Below are 18,789 nucleotides of genomic sequence, written 5' to 3'. Positions count from 1 at the left end.
GACATCATCAACGAGCATCATCGTATCCATTGGACCATTAGACTGTCAATGCTCGGCTCGGCTCAAACATAACTCAAACAGCAAAAAAATTGCCGGACGTGACGTATTTTTTCAAACCAGATGCGACGTCATGGGTTGAAATAACGCTTGCGTTATTTCGACCCATGGTTGTAGCAGTCGCTGCCGCCAAACTGTTATTGTTGTTATCGAAATCCAAGCCGAACCAAAGCCCGGGCGCCTTGGGCCAAACTGTTATTGTTGTTATTGCGTCATCCACCGTGGCGTCCAGCGCGTCGTTTATTTTGACGTTTGACAAGGGCCGAAAACTGCCCGTGAAATTCATTCGTTTCCCAGGCAAGTGGAATAATATGTAGTGCCACCAAGCGTGGAACGTGGTCGGGAATGGGCACGAGTAGCGGTGGACGTTCATATTTTCTTCATGCTTACTACGAAGGTAGCCGGGTTTGAATGAGTGAAATAGTTTCGCATGGCCTGACGGCATTTGCTGTTAGCGTTTGATGGGTTGATGTGTGAAGGTTCCTCGATTTAAGCACCCTGATTGACTGCGCATGTGTACTACAATGCGCTGATAGTATATAAAGCCACGCGTTCCTGTGTTCACGCTGTAATCGCGATAGCACACGCGCGGACAAAAATACAGCATGGTCTGCTGTTCGAATTTCGTTCATGCCTTACTTTGCAGAAACTTGGTTCGCGATCGTTTTAGTGACGCTGTCATGCATGCACATTAAGGAACGAACTGGTGGAGTTGTCAACGCCTCAACGGGAGCTGTTTCGTGCAAGCCGTGTCGTAAGCGTAAATATCATGAGCACATAATGCTACTGAAACCGCACGGCTCACAAATGCGAAGTGCAAGCGATTAATCTTTCAGTAGGGCGAGCTAAAATCCAGGCGACAGCGTATGCAGAAAACCAGTTAAAATAACTTATATTCGAGCAGTGCATATGCCTCGAAACCAGCATAGCAAATGATGGGTAGCTTACTTCTGACATATCGTGTGTGCTTCGGGAAAAAAATAGCGTAAAACTGAATTATTAAATGTTACGCAAGTGAGAAAAAGGTTGCTCTCATTTTCGCAGACTTGCAAATGTCTTTCAGTGTCGGAACTCGCGAAGATGTATTGCAAATTATACAGTATTGTGCGTTTTTATCGCTGACACTTCCAAAAATTTCCCCGCCTCAACCGCTGGCTCGTTTGCGGTGAAACTGCACACAGAGCTTGCGTATTATGGTAACTTTTGTATCGTAGCAAGTTTGACAATGGTACTTAACTTGTTTTGACAATGGTACTTACTTAGTTCAGGCGCACATGATGCGAAAACGTAAGGGTCTACGAGAAATCGGCGAGCCAAAACCCGCAGACGACGCTTTTTCGCTGAGAACCGGCAGTGGCGCCATCTGTTTTCGGCAGCGGAAAGCGTCACGACTAGGCCGCCGAGGCGAGCGTTGCAAGGAGCGCGGGCAAATGATGAGATACGCCTGGAATTGGTTTGTTTTTCAGTGCTATAATTTGAAAATACTTAAGATGAAGCAAATGCCGAACGGCATATTCAAAGGGCCCGCGCTCCTTGCAACGCTCGCCTCGGCGGCCTAGTCGTGACGCTTTTCGCTGCCGAAAACAGATGGCGCCACTGCCGGTTCTCAGCGAAAAAGCGTTGTCTGCGGGTTTTGGCTCGCCGATCTCTCGTAGACGCTTACGTTTTCGCATCATGTGCGCCTGAACTAAGTAAGTACCATTGTCAAACTTTGCTACGATACAAAAGTTACCATAATACGCAAGCTCTGTGTGCAGTTTCACCGCAAACGAGCCAGGGGTTGAGGCGGGGAAATTTTTGAAAGTGTCAGCGATAAAAACGCACAATACTGTATATAGCAGCTGACCTTTTTAGTAACAACATCCAAATCATGGAGTAAAGCCTGCAACAGTGGCAGAGGACACTAAACTTAGCGACTATGAGATCAAATTTCTGCTAAAACTAGTTCACTGTATCCAGGACTTTTCCTAACTTCTGGCGCCATGATTTTGCTTGTTAGCTATGTCCATTGTTTAAAATACCTCATCCTAGTTACAAACATCAGTAGGCAACTTAAAGCCAGTAATTTTTAGAAACTGCAGTGGCAGTTAAAACGGTTTTATCATGGTGCATCTCATTTTGTATGTCAAACTAGTTTGGGAATTGTGCTTTTTCATGCACTTTGTACATGCTGATAGAAAAGGAAGCCTTTAAGTGAATGCACAGCTCTGTGGGAGCTGGATGGCTGGAATACCAGTACAAAAGGTAATAGTACTAATAGTAGTTGCGCAGGTATCCATAATTTTCAGCAAACACTGAATTTTCAGTCCTTTTTGCTGCCTACTTAGCTGAGTTTCACCAAACGACCTTGCTTTACTATGTTTCAATAGCTCAGTGGCAGTAGAATTAGGCTTTTCGACCCATGGTCTCAGGATTGAATCTTGGCTACAGCAGTGATATTCTAATAAAGGCGAAATGCTACAACACCAAAGCGCTGTGTGATGATGCAGATTAAAGATCTGAGTGTGGTTGAAATTAATGTAGAACCCTCCACTACGGCATAGTCCATGTACAGGTTGAGGACATTACACAGATTGCATTTCATGACATGCTATTGACAAGTCATTGTGCTTTCACCCTTTCTGATCATCCCGACAGCGAAAAAGTGTGTGTCGGGTCAGTTGTCAGGCGTGGCCCAACAAAGCATTTTGCCTGCTACTTCTGTAGGAAAAATGGCGCGCCATCTGGTTGGAATTGTTGTAGTTTGCGAATTGGCTATTTGGCTTTCCTCGTGAAGGGTAGCAGCACCATACTGATGCAAAAATATATTTTGATCACATGGTTTTGAGGGACTGATTTGGTGCCAAAAAATTGTGGCATGACTTCCATTCTAGTGGACGTGTTGTATGGAAGGTTGTCTAAAGACTTTGTAGAAATCGAAGATGGCTTCAGTGACGAAGACAACTACGTGCCTCCTTCGACAAGGATTGCGCTGTCTCCAGTGACAGAATGATAGAAGGTGGCAGAAGGGAGATGGCATTTTTTTTTGCAAGACTTGCAAGAGGAAGCCTGGCTTTCACCTAGTGCTTCAAGACGTACCACACTCTAAAGAAGTTCCACTGAAGCCTTAGCCCAAATCATGACATGGCACTACCTTTTTTTGCAAGGGGTTAGAAGGCCCAAAAGAATGCTGACCAGTGCAGTAGTCACTGGGGAAAGCACACTTGATCAGAAAGGGTTAACAAATTAACTGCTGCCGCCTGTGCTTTTACCTACCGAGAATATACCATTTTAATGCCCTTATGCAGCAGATAATGGGCATGAAAAGGAACGTTTTGGTGAGAGTGGTGCAAAGAGGAAAATAGCTAATAACTAGTATGTCATATTAAGAACGTGCTGTAGACACAAATTAGACTGCGCAGACTGCGCACTTATTTGAAAACATTTATCGCACATGACGCTTGTTTTTAATACCTATGATAGTGTATTTATGCATGATGAGAAGGAAAATGTAACAATCAACCCAGGTGAAAAGATGAAGTGGGATTCCAAATGGTCCCACTTGCTTTCAAGTGGTGCCACTTCAAAGCAAGTGGTTTTACAAAATGATCACACTTGCTTTCAAGTGGTGCCACTAGACTGCAAGTGGCCATAGCTGGGCCACAATCCATACAAACATTTGCATATTCTAACAAGGCAAGACTAAAACGATTCTTAAAATAAGAAGTATCTGCAGCTTAACCTACTGAATTGCATTCATCATTTTCTCAGTCACTGCGGTCGAACCTATATGAAATAACTGCGCTCAGTGAGCAAGCACCACTGGCCCTAGTATGAGAGTGTCATAAGTGGGGTATATATATATATCGGAGCAGTAGTGTATGGATGTGGAGCCAATTTTACCAATGTTCGACGATAGTATATGAGTTTCTTGCTCATGATGTATGCTTGTATGTGTGTGTCGATTTCCATGACAGCATATGCAATTCTCCTGTGAAAACGTGGGTACCAGGCTGAGCACTGCCCTGCAGTCCTCACATATCAGTTTTTCTTTTGCACCTTAAAAATGATTTGGAACCAGTTTCAAAACCCAGTTGGAACCAACTCAAATATCCAACTGGGTCTAATTGAAATTTGTATTTTTTTTAACATGGTAGTTCCAAATGGTCCCTTTTTTGAAGTGGTCCCACTTGCCCAAGTTGTCCCACTTCCCAAGTGGTCCCACTTCCCCAGTGGTCCCTGTCTAATAACCCACTTCAAGTGGGACCACTTGCGAAATTTCCACCTGGGAAGGTTAGAACATTTGAGCAATGTCCGTTTCTAATGGTACCTGGAACTGTGAGGTATGGAATTTCTTGTCTTTGTTATCTTTCCTAGTTCCCTGACATTGTCTTCATATTTTTTTTGCCCCCTTTGCACTTTTGAGTTTTCTGCAAAACTAGGCTTCCACACGTGCTGTGAAACATAACTACTAAGTAGTTATCATCACATTAACCTCCCAAAAAAATATCTATTTCTCTGTGTATGTGTGAAAGGAAGCCTGGTTAGTGCACCCTCCATTTCCCTCCAAATTTCAGTTTTGCAACCAACTTCTGTAGGGCCGCACTACAGGGTGCCTTGGCAAGCAGCCTCTATTGTAGTAGCTTTGCAAGCACGATTGGCATGGTTGCCCTGTCCCCAAAGTTTTATTCGTGGCAGCATAACCTATGTAATATAAAACACTTCCAACTGGCTCTGGAACATCTAGATTGGCTGCAAAACCACTGAGACACCTTCCAGCTGTAAAACCTATAATGGAGGTTTTTGGATTATGATGAGTTGAAAATGCTGACTAGACGAAGATGTCGGAGGCAGGATGGAGGATGTTGCAGCAATCACCTTTATCTTTTCTTTTTGAATGCCAATCAATAATTGGTATTCATGCAGAAATGAAAGATGGTTGTTGCTTTGGACTCATTTACAGGTTCGACCATATTAATGCAATGATAATGCAGTTTTGACCTGTTGGGCTGAAAACTGTGCCAGATTCAAATCAGGTTTATTTCTATTCTTATTAAAATTTCACTGGCTAAATTTGACACCCTATTTCCTAGCAACATGAGAGCCCAGTTGTGGAGCATCTTTGCCGTTTGTTATAACTCACAAGAAGTGATCGAGCTGTAACATAAGTCGGGCGGATTGTTCACATTTGGCAGACATGCACTTTGTTCCATCGTGCAGATTTGGTCAACCCTCTCAGCAAGTGCAGCTCATCACATCGAGAAAAAAAACTGCTACCAGAATGCCGCAGTTCCTGTGCGATGGGTGTGGCTATGTCACTACTACTTCAGCCAGCTTGAAGGAGCACCAGCAGGTGCACAACGGAGAGCACACCTGTCCCGGCAAGATGTCCCCTCAGAGAGTCAGCCTGACTACTTACCTTCGCACCCGCACTAAAAATCCCCAGCTAGGTGTGCTGCACTACTTTTGCACCGAGTGTGGCTTTGCCTCAACATATCGGACCGCCGTGAAGAACCACCTGAGGACACACACCGGAGAGCGGCCCTTTCAGTGCAGCCACTGCAGCAAAAGATTCTCATTGAAGTCTAACCTGACAGCTCACCTCCGCACGCACACCAGTAAGAAGCCCCACCAGTGCGCCCTTTGCAGCCAGGCCTTCACAAGGAAGAGCTGCCTGACAGAGCACCTTCGCATCCATACGGGCGGGAAGCCACACCAGTGCGCTCACTGTGACCAAGGCTTTTCATCAACGAGTAAATTAAAAAACCATCTTTGCACCCACGCGGGCGAGAAGCCGTTCCAATGCAATAATTGCAGCAAGAGCTTTACAGTGATGAGAAGCCTGAGAGAGCACCTTCATGTCCACACAGGTGAGAAGCCACACCAGTGCGTTCATTGTGGCCAGGGTTTTGCATCAAAGAAAGGCTTGGTGTACCACCTTCGCACCCACACGGGCGAGAAGCCATACCAGTGCACACATTGCAACAAATGCTATGCAGCGAAGAGACTCCTGGATGAGCACCTTCGTACCCACACAGGCGAAAAACCATACGAGTGCACTTACTGTGGCAAGAGCTTCGCAACGTGGAATTATCGTAGAGTGCACCTCCGTGTGCACACAGGTGAGAAGCCACACCAGTGCATTCATTGTGGCCGGGGTTTTGCATCAAAGAGCAGCTTGATGTACCACCTTCGCGCCCACACGGGCGAGAAGCCATACCGGTGCACACATTGCAACAAATGCTATGCAGCGAAGAGACTCCTGGATGAGCACCTTCGCACCCACACAGGCGAAAAGCCATACGAGTGCACTTACTGTGGCAAGAGCTTCGCAACGTGGAATGCTCGTAGAGTGCACCTTCGTGCGCACACAGGCGAGAAGCCATTCCAATGCCACATGTGCTCCATGGCTTTCGCACGAAAGGAGAGCCTAGGTCGCCATTTGGATGCTCACAAGAGTGAGACACTGGTCACGTGAGGTTCTTGCACAAGGGAATTTGTGTGCAGGCTGCAGCTGGAATGCATTGGACAGAATAATCACCGACAAGCATCCCTAGCCGCTGAGGTGGCTCAGTGGTTATGGTGCTTAGCTGCCGACCCCAAAGACGCGGGCGGGTCTGATCTCAGCCATGTTTCGATGGAGGCAAAATGCTAGAGGCATGTGTACTGTGCAATGTCAGTCACCAGGTGGTGAAAATTATCCGGAGCCCTCCACTAAAGCATTCCTCATCGCCTGTGTCGCTTTGGGACATCGAACCCTATAAAGCAACAAGCATCCACTGTTGTATAAAACTACGATGTGTTCTACCAGCATTCAGTGGCACACCTGCTGGGAGCTGTTTGGTTCTGCCAGTTTTGCTAGGAGGTTTTTGTTGTTAGGTTTAGTTTAAAAGAACCCTGACTATATCTCACTAGTTCCTTGCAGCACTACCAAAGCTGCAATGAGTGCAGAGGTGACATTCTGGCACTGCAAAATGAATTGCTAGTGTAAATTTGTCATATGGTATAATTTACACTAGAAGTGTAGCATGCTTCGTAGTGTACATGTTTCAAATGCTTTTTCCAACTGAGCCTTATCGTATGCTCGCATTAAGTAGGCTACTTGTGAAGTTTATCGTGCGTGGCTCTTGCGTATGCTAAAATATTGTTTCCAATATGGAAGCGCCCTTCGAAGCAGGACTGCTTGCTTTGGACTGGATTCTTTGTCATTGCTGCCATTTTCAGTATGTTCACTGGCCATAAATGGGGCTTCAGGCTTTCACTTAGTCTCATCTCGCCTATAACAAAACACGTAAGCAATAAATTTGCTTTATTTTTCATTTGGAGCGACAATTATGCCTCTTCTAGGCCTTAAAAAGAGCGTTTTGTTGATAAAAAGAAAGGTTCCCATTCTAACTACTAGATGGAACAGAAGCATACTTAACTGCTGCCCTGATTGCCTGAAGAGGTCTCTACCTTCTGTAGTGCTGCAAGGAAGTTATGAGGTGGAGTGTAGGTATGGGCACTTTAAGTAAGCAAGTGCAGTGTGGAGATTCGATGGTTACGATGTTGCAATTGTCTTTGCAAAAAAATACTGCCATGTGTGCTAAAAGCAGTAAAATTCAAACCTTGGTCTGTTCACGCTTCCTCCAAACATTAGCAATCCCTTCATCCACACAGGTGATGGCTGAGGCACGTTGCGCAATGAGAAAGATGCAGAAAATTTCATCGGTGAGTGCCTAAATGACACATGGCAGGCTTCCAGGGCGTCCTGTTGTCTTTTCTTTGAGCCTGTACTCTTTCCATTCACCTTTCTCGGAGCGTGAAGAAGCAAGCATATTTTAAGGCTTCCAAACGTGTGATTGACTTACAAGTGCGTGAACTGTGCACTTGCAGAAATCACCGCCTTATACTTCGAGCTTGTACTCAACTGTATGCTAGCTGCAAGCCAGCTTACATTTCTTTGAAGCCTGTGTACTGTTAGTATTTTCACTTCATTTGTTTGGTTGTTTGTGTGTGTACATGTTGCAATGGTCTTTCCAAAAGTGCATTTTTAATCTGTTGCTGACTGGTTGCTGCATCGTACAGGGCTGTTTAATTATAGTCCTATTTTAGCATTGCGCAGTTTCTTGGGCAGTGTTATGTTCCACCAAGTCAAGGTGACAGGTGTCGAGGCACACCTGCTGTCGCACAGACAGGGTCCACGCAGTGTAGTAGACCTCTGCCGTAACTTTGTCTCCCCCTAGAGGGAAGTGAAAGGGAAATGTGATTTGAAGGAGCTTTAGTTGCGGACAGCTCAACAACGAAGCAGCAATTGCTGACGGTTGACTATAGTGTCATAAGACGCTGTCGACGCCTTGGTTGGTGGGCCTCCTTTGAGGGGCAATTACTGCTTTTGTTCTTGAGTTGTATCTGGCCATAGTCACGCCAAAGGAGAGGGCATGGATGAGAGACAAGAATAGCAGAATTGTTTGATTGCAATGCCTGATAACGTGCTGTTGTTTAGTCTTTAGACTACGTTTTTCTAGGAGCATATTCTTTAGGCAGCCTCAATCTTCTGAAATACGACAAAATGGTGTGGTCAGGGTTCAGGAGGCTATTTTGACAGGCATCATGTTGTTAGAGTGCATGGCATGTTGCTATGTTGCTGGTAAAAGATAAGATTGAAGGGTAAACACTTGTGAACAAATTGTTTTATACACATGAGCAGTGATAGGAAGCAAGCGTGGTGGCCATGTGTTGATATATTTGCTGTATAGTAATTCTTGATTTACATTCGGCATAGTGATTCATTGCAAGTGGTGAGTTGCCAGCATGTTAGCAGGCACGTCGCATATAAGATTATCTGCTGCCATTTTTTATGTATCGAACTATTGCTTTAACTATTTTTGGATCCCCATTGAGTTCGATATATCTGTGTCCAAATGGGAAAGGTAATCTGTCGGTGCATCGTCATTATTTTTAGCAATTATGAAGCTTTTGGAGTGCTAATGTTCATTCTTTATTGTTCATTTTATGTGATGCCTTGCAGTGCATAATAACGATTCAGTGTTTTATATTGTGAATGGATGTACTTTTGTTGACTTGTGTTCACATTACGTTGCAAGAACCACTGTTCTATTTCATCTTGTACTAGCTTTTGTGTGACACTGGCTGTAACTCGGTTGTATGGAAATAAGTGACCACGTTTTTACCATAATTTTATGATCCCAGCACTTATTGGTGGCCAAGCCTGTTGATTGGCACTTGCCTTTCTATGCACACTGCTATTAGTCAAAGTTTGTGCAGGTGCAGGTATCTGAAAGTATCAAGAACATGTTGGTAAGAGCGCGAAGATGGGATGACAGAAAAAAAACAACACAAGCGCTGTCGTACAAAGAAAACATTGAACAAAATGTTGGTTGATATACACTTGTAATTACAAGGCTGTCTAATTGTTGTCCAGTTATTGCGCTGTTAGCAACATGATTGTGAACCAACAGGTCCAACTCACCACTCTTATGAAGCATCAAGAAACTTTGAAGTAACTTTTTTTTTACATTCAGAAGTGGCAGTCACTGTTGGAGACCTCCTTTTCGGTGTGAATCCTGTGGCGGTGGGTCCTCCTTAATGAGATCCCGTTTGAAGATCTGCCTTCGGCGACAAATGGCAAACCTTTCACCTGTACAATCTGTGTCTGGTTTGCCACACAAGCCTGACTGGAAGCTACTAATTATGATCAGGAAAGATTTCGCCCTACGCCTAGATCCAGGGAAGGAGGAATGGCGCATAGCTGTTGCAAACCTGACAACCCGTTCCGACGCAGCGACTGCGGCGTGGGAAGAAGAGAGGGCAACCCTGGACCGTGAGTTTCGGGCAGAGCGCAAGAAGCGCGAAGCCATACAGGAGGAGGTAGAGGTTCTGCGAAGTAAGAGTCCTCCCGGCCGAACCCCGGGAGCCGCAGAATTGACGGGCGATAAATCTGGTAGTACCACAGACGCTAGTGAGGAGCAAGGCCCACATGTGAGCAGTAGCGACGGTAACAACTCTCACTCTCGTGACAAAAACAAACCGACACGATTGTACCACTATCAGGGGGGTGCAGTGCAGGCAGCAGTGCAAGTCAGCAACAAGACACAGCAGATAAGAACACCATGCTGGCTGCATGTCTGCTGTCCAAACTAAAGAGCACGCAACAGTCCAGGAGGTGTGAAAGCCGTCGACAATGCCGAGGATATATGAAAACCGTAGTGACCCAGCACGTCAGTGGAATCTGAAGGACACCTGCAAGGAGCTGGGGCCACAAGTTGAGTTTGTGAACTCCAGCTGGACCTTGGGAGGAGAGCATCAAGCGAACCAATACACTGTTGACACTGCTGAGGCGTTAGGTCATCGACTGGGAAACCGATTTAGGGCCTTTTTAGGCCTACACCTTCGGCGAAAGGGCCGACAGTGGAGCAGACAGACCCTCCCCCACACAGCGCCTCTCGTGAAGGCCTTAGGACACACGCTCCTACAGATGGCAAGGGCACACCAGCGGAGAGGCTCAAGGTGAATGAGGGCCCTGGAAGGGTCTAAGGACAGACCCCCACAGAAGGTAGGCCAGACGAAAGGCTCAAGCCCGCCACAGTGGGGAAAGGGCGATGACATGGTGACCGCACAGGAGGAGGCATGCTAAAAAGACGCGACTGGCTTTCCTCAACATGCAAGGAGGGAGACCATAGTGCAAATGGGAGGAGATTTGTCACGCAATGGAATCGGAAGGCAATGTTGCATGGGGTAGTGGGAACTCATATGCGAGAAGCAGAAGAATCGCCGGTAAACACAGAACTGTGCTGGGAGGGATGTAATAGTACATGCGGTGAGTGGGAAGGAGATGGAATCGGCGTCATATTCCCGCCAAACCAAGGGTGGGATAGAGAGACACAAGTGCAGAGAGCATTTGTGAGTAACTGGCAGGTTGGGCTCCAAGAAATCTGAGGTAGGGGTGGTCTACATGTGGACAGGATCAGCCACCAAAATACATAATGATGCCCTCTGGGCATGTTTGAGAGAAGACATCCGCTACCTGTGGATGACGACCTAGACGGGTACATAAATACGAATGGCGAGTTGCTAGGAGTTGTCGAGGACTTTGTGGGGACGCCCCGAGGTGAGACAAAGAGACTCCGAGTTTTTACGCCGTTGAGGAAGCATGCACTGAGGCTGCCCTCCTAGGCCGACGCATCCTGGCAACAATCCGGACCGTCGAGACGCTCCTTCGGCTATGCTCCACAGGCCCCGGTGAGGTCTCCTCTAGCGACATTCGTCACCACCATCCACTTAGAGTACCAAGTGGACTGTTTTCATTACCACTAAAGGGCAGTAAAATCCAAGCAGCGGAAACATACCTGCAACGGCTTGTGGGCTTGTGAGTCAAAACCCCTAATGCTTGTAAATAAGGGTAAATAGTATTTCCCCGTAACAATTTATAAGAAAATGAAGCAACTTACAGCCGAATGGGTCCAGCAGAAAATTCGAAAGGCTGACAGGGGTTTCCTGGAGAATTTGAGGAAAAGTGGCCAGAATGCCCAATGAAATTCTGGCATTTTCTGCAGAGAACGTACAGACAGGCATCACAACCACAGTTGGTACACCCAGAGACCCACAAGGTCTTGTCCACGCTGGGGAGGGGGCTGGTTGTTATGACACCAGTTGTGCAAAAATTCACCAAACAAGAGAAGGGGAATGAGACATTTGGCGAAGACCACAGGACAGGGCCGAAGGAGAATCGTGCAAATGGGAGATGCCCCATAGGGAAGCTGGAGTTCCAACGAATTATTGCTCGCATTCAAGGGAACACAGCGGCGGGGTTGGATGACTTCCCTGCGACCCTTCTCAAAAGAGTGGGGCCAAAACGGTGAGGCTCTGCGAGAGGCCCTTAGTGAAGTCTACACTCGGGCGATGTGCCCAAAAATTATCTAGTAGGTCGAATGTTTTTTTTTTTTTGTACAAAAGAACTGGCGACCAAAGCGACGCTAATCACAGTGACCTTAGTGCTGTACAGGTTTTTGCCCAAGTCCTAAGTCGTCGAATTCAAGCTTGGGCAGAACGGTCGGCAATTTGGGATGAGCTACAGAACGGTTTTCGCATGGGTCGTTGACTGGGAGACAATGTTTGTGCTCAGGCAGTGCGTGGAAATAGCAGAGAAACAAGGACAACTGTGGGCAGCTTTTCTCGACATAGAGGAGGCTCACGATGGTGTTGACCATGCCACACTTTGGCAGAAACGGATCGAAAAATGCCTACCCACGTCAGTAGTAGACCAGCTCAGGGCACTGTACTCGGTGGCACCAGTGGTGGTGGAGTGGCACAGTCAGAGGCAGTAACAATAGAACGCGGCCTGAAGCAGGGATGCCCTCTGTCTCCGCTTCTGTTCATGTTAATGCTGGCCGACCTGGAGTGCGAGACATGCGGAGCAGGTTTCGACCTGTCATACATGGTTGAAGGTGAGGTCCAGTCCCAAAAGCTCCCTGCCTGCCCTGCTGTACGCCGACGGTATAGTGCTGCTGGCGGACTTAATTTATTTATTTACCCACAGCGCCAGAGTGGCATTACAGTGGGGGGGTAGGTTGTACAAAGCAAAAAAGAATTATTACAAGGGCAGTCACAATGACAATGCAAACACTTCATTGTCAGTAATATTAACAAGAAATGAAGACAAAGCATTCCGTTCTCGCACAGTGTGAGGAAAAAACGACATCTTGAGCAAAGTGGTTCTTGATCTGAATTCGCGCATTTTATGGTTATGATCAACCCGCTCGGATGTGTAGTGTGGATGAAAAGTGTGCTTCTCCCTAGGGGTAGCAATCCTGTTGTCATATAGATTATGAAAAAATTTAAGCTTAGCTTTCTCCTTCTTACTTCAAGGGGTTCCCATTTTAATTCCTGTTTTATGCCAGACACACTAATGTATTTACTATAATTCCCAGAAACATAGCGGGCCACTATGTTCTGGACTCTAATTTTTGTCTGTCGGTCTTTGTCGGCGGGTCCCATACAGTACAAGCATATTCCAGCGCGGACCTAATATACGTTTTAAATAGTAAATCCCTAAGTCCTGCGGAAACATTCTCGTGTTACGGCACAAAAAACCCAAAATTTTGCAAGCTTTCCCAGCAACATCTTACCGCGTGCAGCTTACCGCGGGCGGAGACGACCACGTCGTGCATGGAATAGCTCTGGTTAAGCCAGGAGTGACGCGATAGCTACAGGTGGCCGAGTGGAACTCGCTCAATCGAATGGCAGTCAGTCTTTCGCCGCTCGGTTTCGCCTGGGCGCTCCTTCATCATATTCGTCCCTGGTCGTGGATTCACTATCGGCGGCTAGGCGCGCTGCGGCACCTGCTCCGCACCACGTGACCAACCACGGCGCCGCCACGGAGCTCAAGAAGTGCCACGCCGCTGAAGGCTCGAAATGCTAGCGTAATGTTGCTATCGCTACAAAACGGGTACTAAAAGCACGTGCGTTGTGGGCTTTCAGCCGCATTGAAGTGGTTTGAGGCCTGTGGAAGGCGGTATAATGGACCCTGGGCTCACCTTTGGTAATGCGGTGCTGCGTCTGTCGTCTGCTACCCGGGAGTTCTGAGAGCGGCGCCAACGGGAGGTGGGAATTAAGACACCGCCGATCGACATCAAACGAGGCGGTACAGGGCGACGTCGGGTGGTCCGCGTTCGAGGCGCGGTGGCGAAGCTGGGCTTTGAAACGCGGTCCTGGGCCGTTGGTCAAGAGCGATGGGTCAATCGGACACTGCGCTACATCGTACACTCGCGGATGTCCACAAGATGGGGGAAAAAAATTAAGTCCATGCGTTCGAGGCCCGAGAGGCGGTGGCGAAGCTGGGCTTTGAAATGCGGTCCTGGGCCGTTGGTCAAGAGCGATAGGTCAATCGGATACAGCGCTACATCGTACACTCGCGGATGTCCACAAGATGGAAGAAAAAAGTCCATGGCTTAGCGACCAATTTCGAGGTCCCTGAAGGGAAAATGATTCAGCCGAGGTCAACTGAAAAAGCGAGTGTCACAGGCCGAGACGCAGCGTTGGAGGACGCCCGCGGAGAAGAAGCCGACCCTCCATAGATATCAAGGAAGAACAATTTTACGAGAACTCCGTAGGAGGTTCGCTGTAAGAGGCACGTGCTGGGTGCTACGGTCAAAGCTTTGGTGGGCGAAATGCAGCAGGCGAAACGCAAACGGAACAGAAGTGACGTGTGTGGTAGGCCAAATACGGTTGGAAAGACATTTGAGTAGGCCCTGGGTTTCCCGCCGCTCCGGTCACTAAATGGCGATTTGGCTGCCAATGATACGGCAGATATCACTGATCTCCTCTAGGGGCGTCTAGTGGTGACCAGTGGCGGATATAGGAAAGGCATGCCTGTTTAAAAAGTACGCTTTACCATGGTTGGTGCGATGAAAACAACCAAGCGTCGACTGACGTTGTGGAGACTGTGGGCCTCCTACATAATAGGCTGGAACTTTTACGGAGATTTTTTTTTTTTAAAGCCACATATCCAAATCTAAATCCAAGCAGCTGTACCATGTCGATCCAATCCAAGCAACTAATGTTGAAGTTTATTGAAAAGTTTCTTAAGGCGGTGAGTTCTCACTTCTTGTCTTAACTTCATTGCATAGTGACATTTGCACGTATATGCGTCAACATTCACGCAGCATACACCGTGCGGAGCGGGTGTGCGTCCGAACAAATGATGCGCGTAGTTGTACAGCTGTCATGGCATGACAAACCGCCGTTGTAAACCGACAGCTATGTTTGCCGGGCGGCGCATGCGAAATTATGCTGTGCGAGTCTTGCGGTTGCAGTTGTGGAAGGAGCTTCTCTTTGGTTTATGATCCACCCTCAGAACCACTGGAAAGCGATCGACTGTCGCGAACGAATGCTTTTTTTCTTCTTTTATTTGTTTAAATATGATGTCAGATGTTGGCTGTCGTACTCCTGTCGTGACATAATGAATGCGTCGCAGAAAATACATATTAACAAAAAAGACGTTACTACAGCACCAAAAGAAATAAAGGAGGCTCCATCCGCTTTTCCTGCATGAATGGCGCCTCCGCGCAATATACACAGTCGTATTGTCACAGCCTTTGTCATTTAAAGAGAATTGAAATGCGGGAAATGCATAACGAACTACCACGCATGGCCCGGAATAGGCCCTCTTGGCCTCTTTATTTCTGGCAAAAGGCGTACAGATTACATGTTGACAGGTTCCTGAAGAATGCACTCGCCAAAACATATCCCATTGGTCTCAAGAGTACCCAGCGCCAAAAACATTGTAGCGAGTCTTTTCGACGAGGGCAGTTTGTGTCCCTTGCGTTATAAAGTGGTTTTCTGTATTGAAGGCCTCTTCTCGCTGGAGCACATGGATTGCGGAGTGAGGAAGTAGATACAGGGAATGCTGCCCAGTGTGTGTAGCAGCAGCGATGGGAGATGACCGTTGCGCCGCGGTCGCTTTGTGATCAAAAGTCGCACAGCGAGTCGGAATATTTGTTTTTGTCAAGATTTCAACCATATTTTCCCAATGATAGGGTGTCTTTGCTCTGTTATGCTGACACTTCATATGTGCCAACTTAAAACAAAATACCCTTTGTTTCAAGACCGAGTTTTTGAATTTGGCAACACATGTAGCAGGAATGTAAGAAGCTTTGTGTAAGAGCACCTTTTTCATTTGTTAAGTGTTCCCTTAGATCCAGCTATAATCTATTCAGTGTGGCACATCCCTTTAATTTTAATAAACATATGCTTTATTCCAGTGTGCAGACTTGGCCAGCACTCAGGAGCTGTCACATCACATCAAAGTCGCAATCAGCAATGCAGCAATACTTTTGCACTGAGTGCAACTATGCCACATCTAATCAAGCCACCTTGAAGAACAACTTGAAGACGCACACTGGAGAGCCCTCCTTCCAGTGCAGCCACTGCAATAAGAGCTTCACGCACAGAAACAAGCTGGCAGACCACCTTCACATCCACATGGGTGAAAAGCCATACCAGTGCCTTCATTACAGCACGAGTCTGTCGGTGAGGAAAGGCCTCAAAGAGCATTTACGCTTCCACATGGGTGAGAAGCCATACCAGTGCAACCAGGGCTCTGCAACAGGGAGCATCCTGGAAAACCACCTTCAAGTCCACGCTGGCAAGAAACCGTACCAGTGCATTCATTGCAGCGAGAGCTTTGCAAAGGGGAGCACCTTGGCTGACCATCTTCGCATGCACACGGGTGAAAAGCCATACCAGTGCATTCACTGCAACAAAGGCTTTGCGAGGAGAAGGTACCTGACAGAGCACCTTCGCACCCACACGGGTGAAAAGCCATACCACTGCATTCATTGCAGCCAGAGCTTTGCAAAGGGGAGCACTCTGGCAGACCACCTTCGCATTCACACAGGCGAGAAGCCATTCCAGTGCATTCACTGCAGCAGGGCCTTTGCAAGGAAGAGCTTCCTGACAGCACACCTCCACACCCATACGGCCGAAAAGCCTTACAAGTGCATTCACTGCAGCAAGAGCTTTTCAGTGAGGAAAGGCCTCAGAGAGCATCTTCGCATTCACACTGGCAAGAAACCGTACCAGTGTGTTCACTGCAGCCAGAGCTTTGCAAGAAGGGGCACCCTGGCAGACCATCTTCGCATCCACACGGGTGAAAAGCCGTACCGGTGCATTCATTGCAACAAGGCATTTGCAAGGCGGAGCTTCCTGAGAGATCACCTTCGTGCCCATACAGGCGACAAGCCGTACCAGTGCAGTCACTGCAGCCAAAGCTTTGCGAGGGGGAGCACCCTAGCAGACCACCTTCGCACCCATACAGATGAGAAGTATCAGTGCCAACTGTGTCCTGTGAATTATGCGGAGAAGGTATCCCTAAATGGCCATGTGCAAACCCACAAGAGTGACAAACAGTCAGCGCGATGCTTTTGCTGCGAGAAAAATTGTGCTCCAGGTGAAATACCATGAACAGAATGATTGAGCAAAGGCGTTTGCTGTTTCAGAGAGCAGTGGTGCATTCTGCTGGCATTCAGTGATGCAGTTGTGGGCAGCCATTGTGCATTGTATGATTCTGCAAGTTTGACTGCAAGGTTTTTATTATGGTGCATTGTGAACAGACGCAAGAGCACGTTTTGACTGGTGTGATGTGGTGCGATATTGCCTAGGAAAGGTGTGAAATGTGATTTAAGGTGAATGTGAGTAGTCTTGCAGTTCCGCTCGTGAATAGTGTCATGAAGTGCATTGATTGTGGACAGATGTGTTCACTGTATAGTAATCTCTCATTTCGGTTGGAAATACTATTTTGCTGCATGCTGTCCACTTCTTTGCTTGCAATGCAAAAGTGGGTGTTAAAGCTGGTTTTAGAAAGCCAGGCAGACAATTCGCAAAATGCACTTTGAACGCTTATTTCTGATAAAAATGTGCTTTTTTCCACTAAGGCACCCAATGGATTCCTTTGCTTTCTTAAATGGTGCTTTTGTGCATTTCTTTATATGCTGGTATGGCATGAATGAGAAATTCAATCCTTGTCGGTGCATCCTGTTTTGCTGACACATTTTCACGTAATATTCATTGTAGCAGTTACTGCTCTGCCATTTCATCTCGTACTAGCTTTTGTGTGGCATATTCTGCACCTTAGTTGTATGGAAATAAAGGTGACCATGTTTCCAGTGGAATCTTTTAGCCCCAGCACTTTACTTAGTGATGGTCTCTTGGCTGGCAGCTGACTTGCTATGCATATGGCTATTAGTCATGGTTTGTGCAGATATAGGTGTCTGAAAGTACCTAGGATGTTGAAGCAATTGTAATTTAGTTGCATTCAGAGGTGAAGTCACAAGTATGATTATAGTCCAGTCCTTGAATGCCCTTGCTGTACGTCTCACGGTTGGAGGGAGACTACTTATTTTACTCTGTGTATAACCTGCCTTGCACGACCAAAAGAATTTATGTGTTGTGGAGTGCCTTGCCAGGTAGCATTTCCCCAGTTATCATAGCATACAGAGGACAGTTGCATTAGTGATTTCACAATATACATTGATAGTGATAGCAGAAACTGATTATGTGATGTGGATGATAAGAACAGAGTGCAACAAAGATGTTGGCGTGCAGAAAAATTTGTACAAATGGTGATGTTGGATTCGGTAGGCCAGCAGCATTTCTCAAGCTTCATGTCTTTTTTTTTTTTTAACTGAACATGGATACACAGGTTGTTTTCTTGTTTCGAACATTTGGATATTTACGCTTGGAGCAGGTGAACACTGGTGTTGAGTAAATGCTACACAAATGCGTAAAGCAGGTGCATTTTTGCACAAAACGATCAATGACTCAAGTTCGCCTCTGCTTGCTCTTGCATATTTAAAGTCTGGGTAAGTAGGCAGTGGACCTATGGCATTCAAATTTGCGTAAACCTTGATTGAGGAATCAAAACTTCAGGATAATGCACTGGCTTGGGGTTTCACCTGCATAATAATCGCACAAAATTTTAACAGAGCATTCTGTTCCCATGGCACTTTCACAGGAAAGGTGAAGGGGGTTGCAAAGGAGGTGCGAGATCAGAAGGAGAATTGCTACAGCCTCGGTGAAACTATTTCTTTACACGCTTCCATTTCTGCTATCAACAGTTAGCCCCCTCAGCTGGTTAAACGGGCATCTGCATTTGATTCTTTGAGAGAGCACTCAAACAACATGATATGCGGAGCAAAATGGTGCACACAAAAAGAACTGCTTTGTCACATGCAAATGTGCGTTGCTTGTTCACTA

The 18,789-nt window shown here is 46.8% G+C and overlaps 2 protein-coding genes across 3 annotated transcripts; both read left to right on the top strand.

Moving 5' to 3' along the window:
• Positions 1–221: 221 nt before the first annotated feature.
• Positions 222–9,214, top strand: LOC144106214 (uncharacterized). Of its 2 annotated transcripts, none has more exons than XM_077638957.1 (2): positions 222–358; positions 5,257–9,214. In XM_077638957.1, exon 2 carries the CDS (start codon positions 5,318–5,320, stop codon positions 6,512–6,514), a length of 1,197 nt encoding a protein of 398 aa, XP_077495083.1. In that variant the 5' UTR covers positions 222–358; positions 5,257–5,317; the 3' UTR covers positions 6,515–9,214. The 2 variants fall into 2 exon arrangements, with proteins under 2 accessions (XP_077495083.1, XP_077495082.1); XM_077638956.1 differs by lacking the exon at positions 222–358 and adding an exon at positions 2,056–2,301.
• Positions 9,215–14,543: 5,329 nt separating this feature from the next.
• Positions 14,544–18,736, top strand: LOC144106662 (uncharacterized). The gene is made up of 2 exons (XM_077639501.1): positions 14,544–14,626; positions 15,798–18,736. Exon 2 carries the CDS (start codon positions 15,856–15,858, stop codon positions 16,996–16,998), a length of 1,143 nt encoding a protein of 380 aa, XP_077495627.1. The 5' UTR covers positions 14,544–14,626; positions 15,798–15,855; the 3' UTR covers positions 16,999–18,736.
• Positions 18,737–18,789: the final 53 nt, after the last annotated feature.

Source organism: Amblyomma americanum, chromosome 10 (assembly GCF_052857255.1).
Source record: "Amblyomma americanum isolate KBUSLIRL-KWMA chromosome 10, ASM5285725v1, whole genome shotgun sequence".
In the NCBI taxonomy this organism is placed as follows: domain Eukaryota; kingdom Metazoa; phylum Arthropoda; class Arachnida; order Ixodida; family Ixodidae; genus Amblyomma; species Amblyomma americanum.
This window is presented reverse-complemented; position numbering and strand designations above follow the sequence as displayed.

What these genes read in the sequence shown, in the direction of transcription:
- LOC144106214 (XM_077638956.1), top strand. Translation starts at nt 2,255, where the DNA reads ATGCACAGCTCTGTGGGAGCTGGATGGCTGGAATACCAGTACAAAAG. An exon ending in CTGGAATACCAGTACAAAAG is followed by an intron (nt 2,302 to 5,256) that starts GTAATAGTACTA and finishes TCCATCGTGCAG; the next exon opens with ATTTGGTCAACCCTCTCAGC.
- LOC144106662 (XM_077639501.1), top strand. Translation starts at nt 15,856, where the DNA reads ATGCAGCAATACTTTTGCACTGAGTGCAACTATGCCACATCTAATCAA.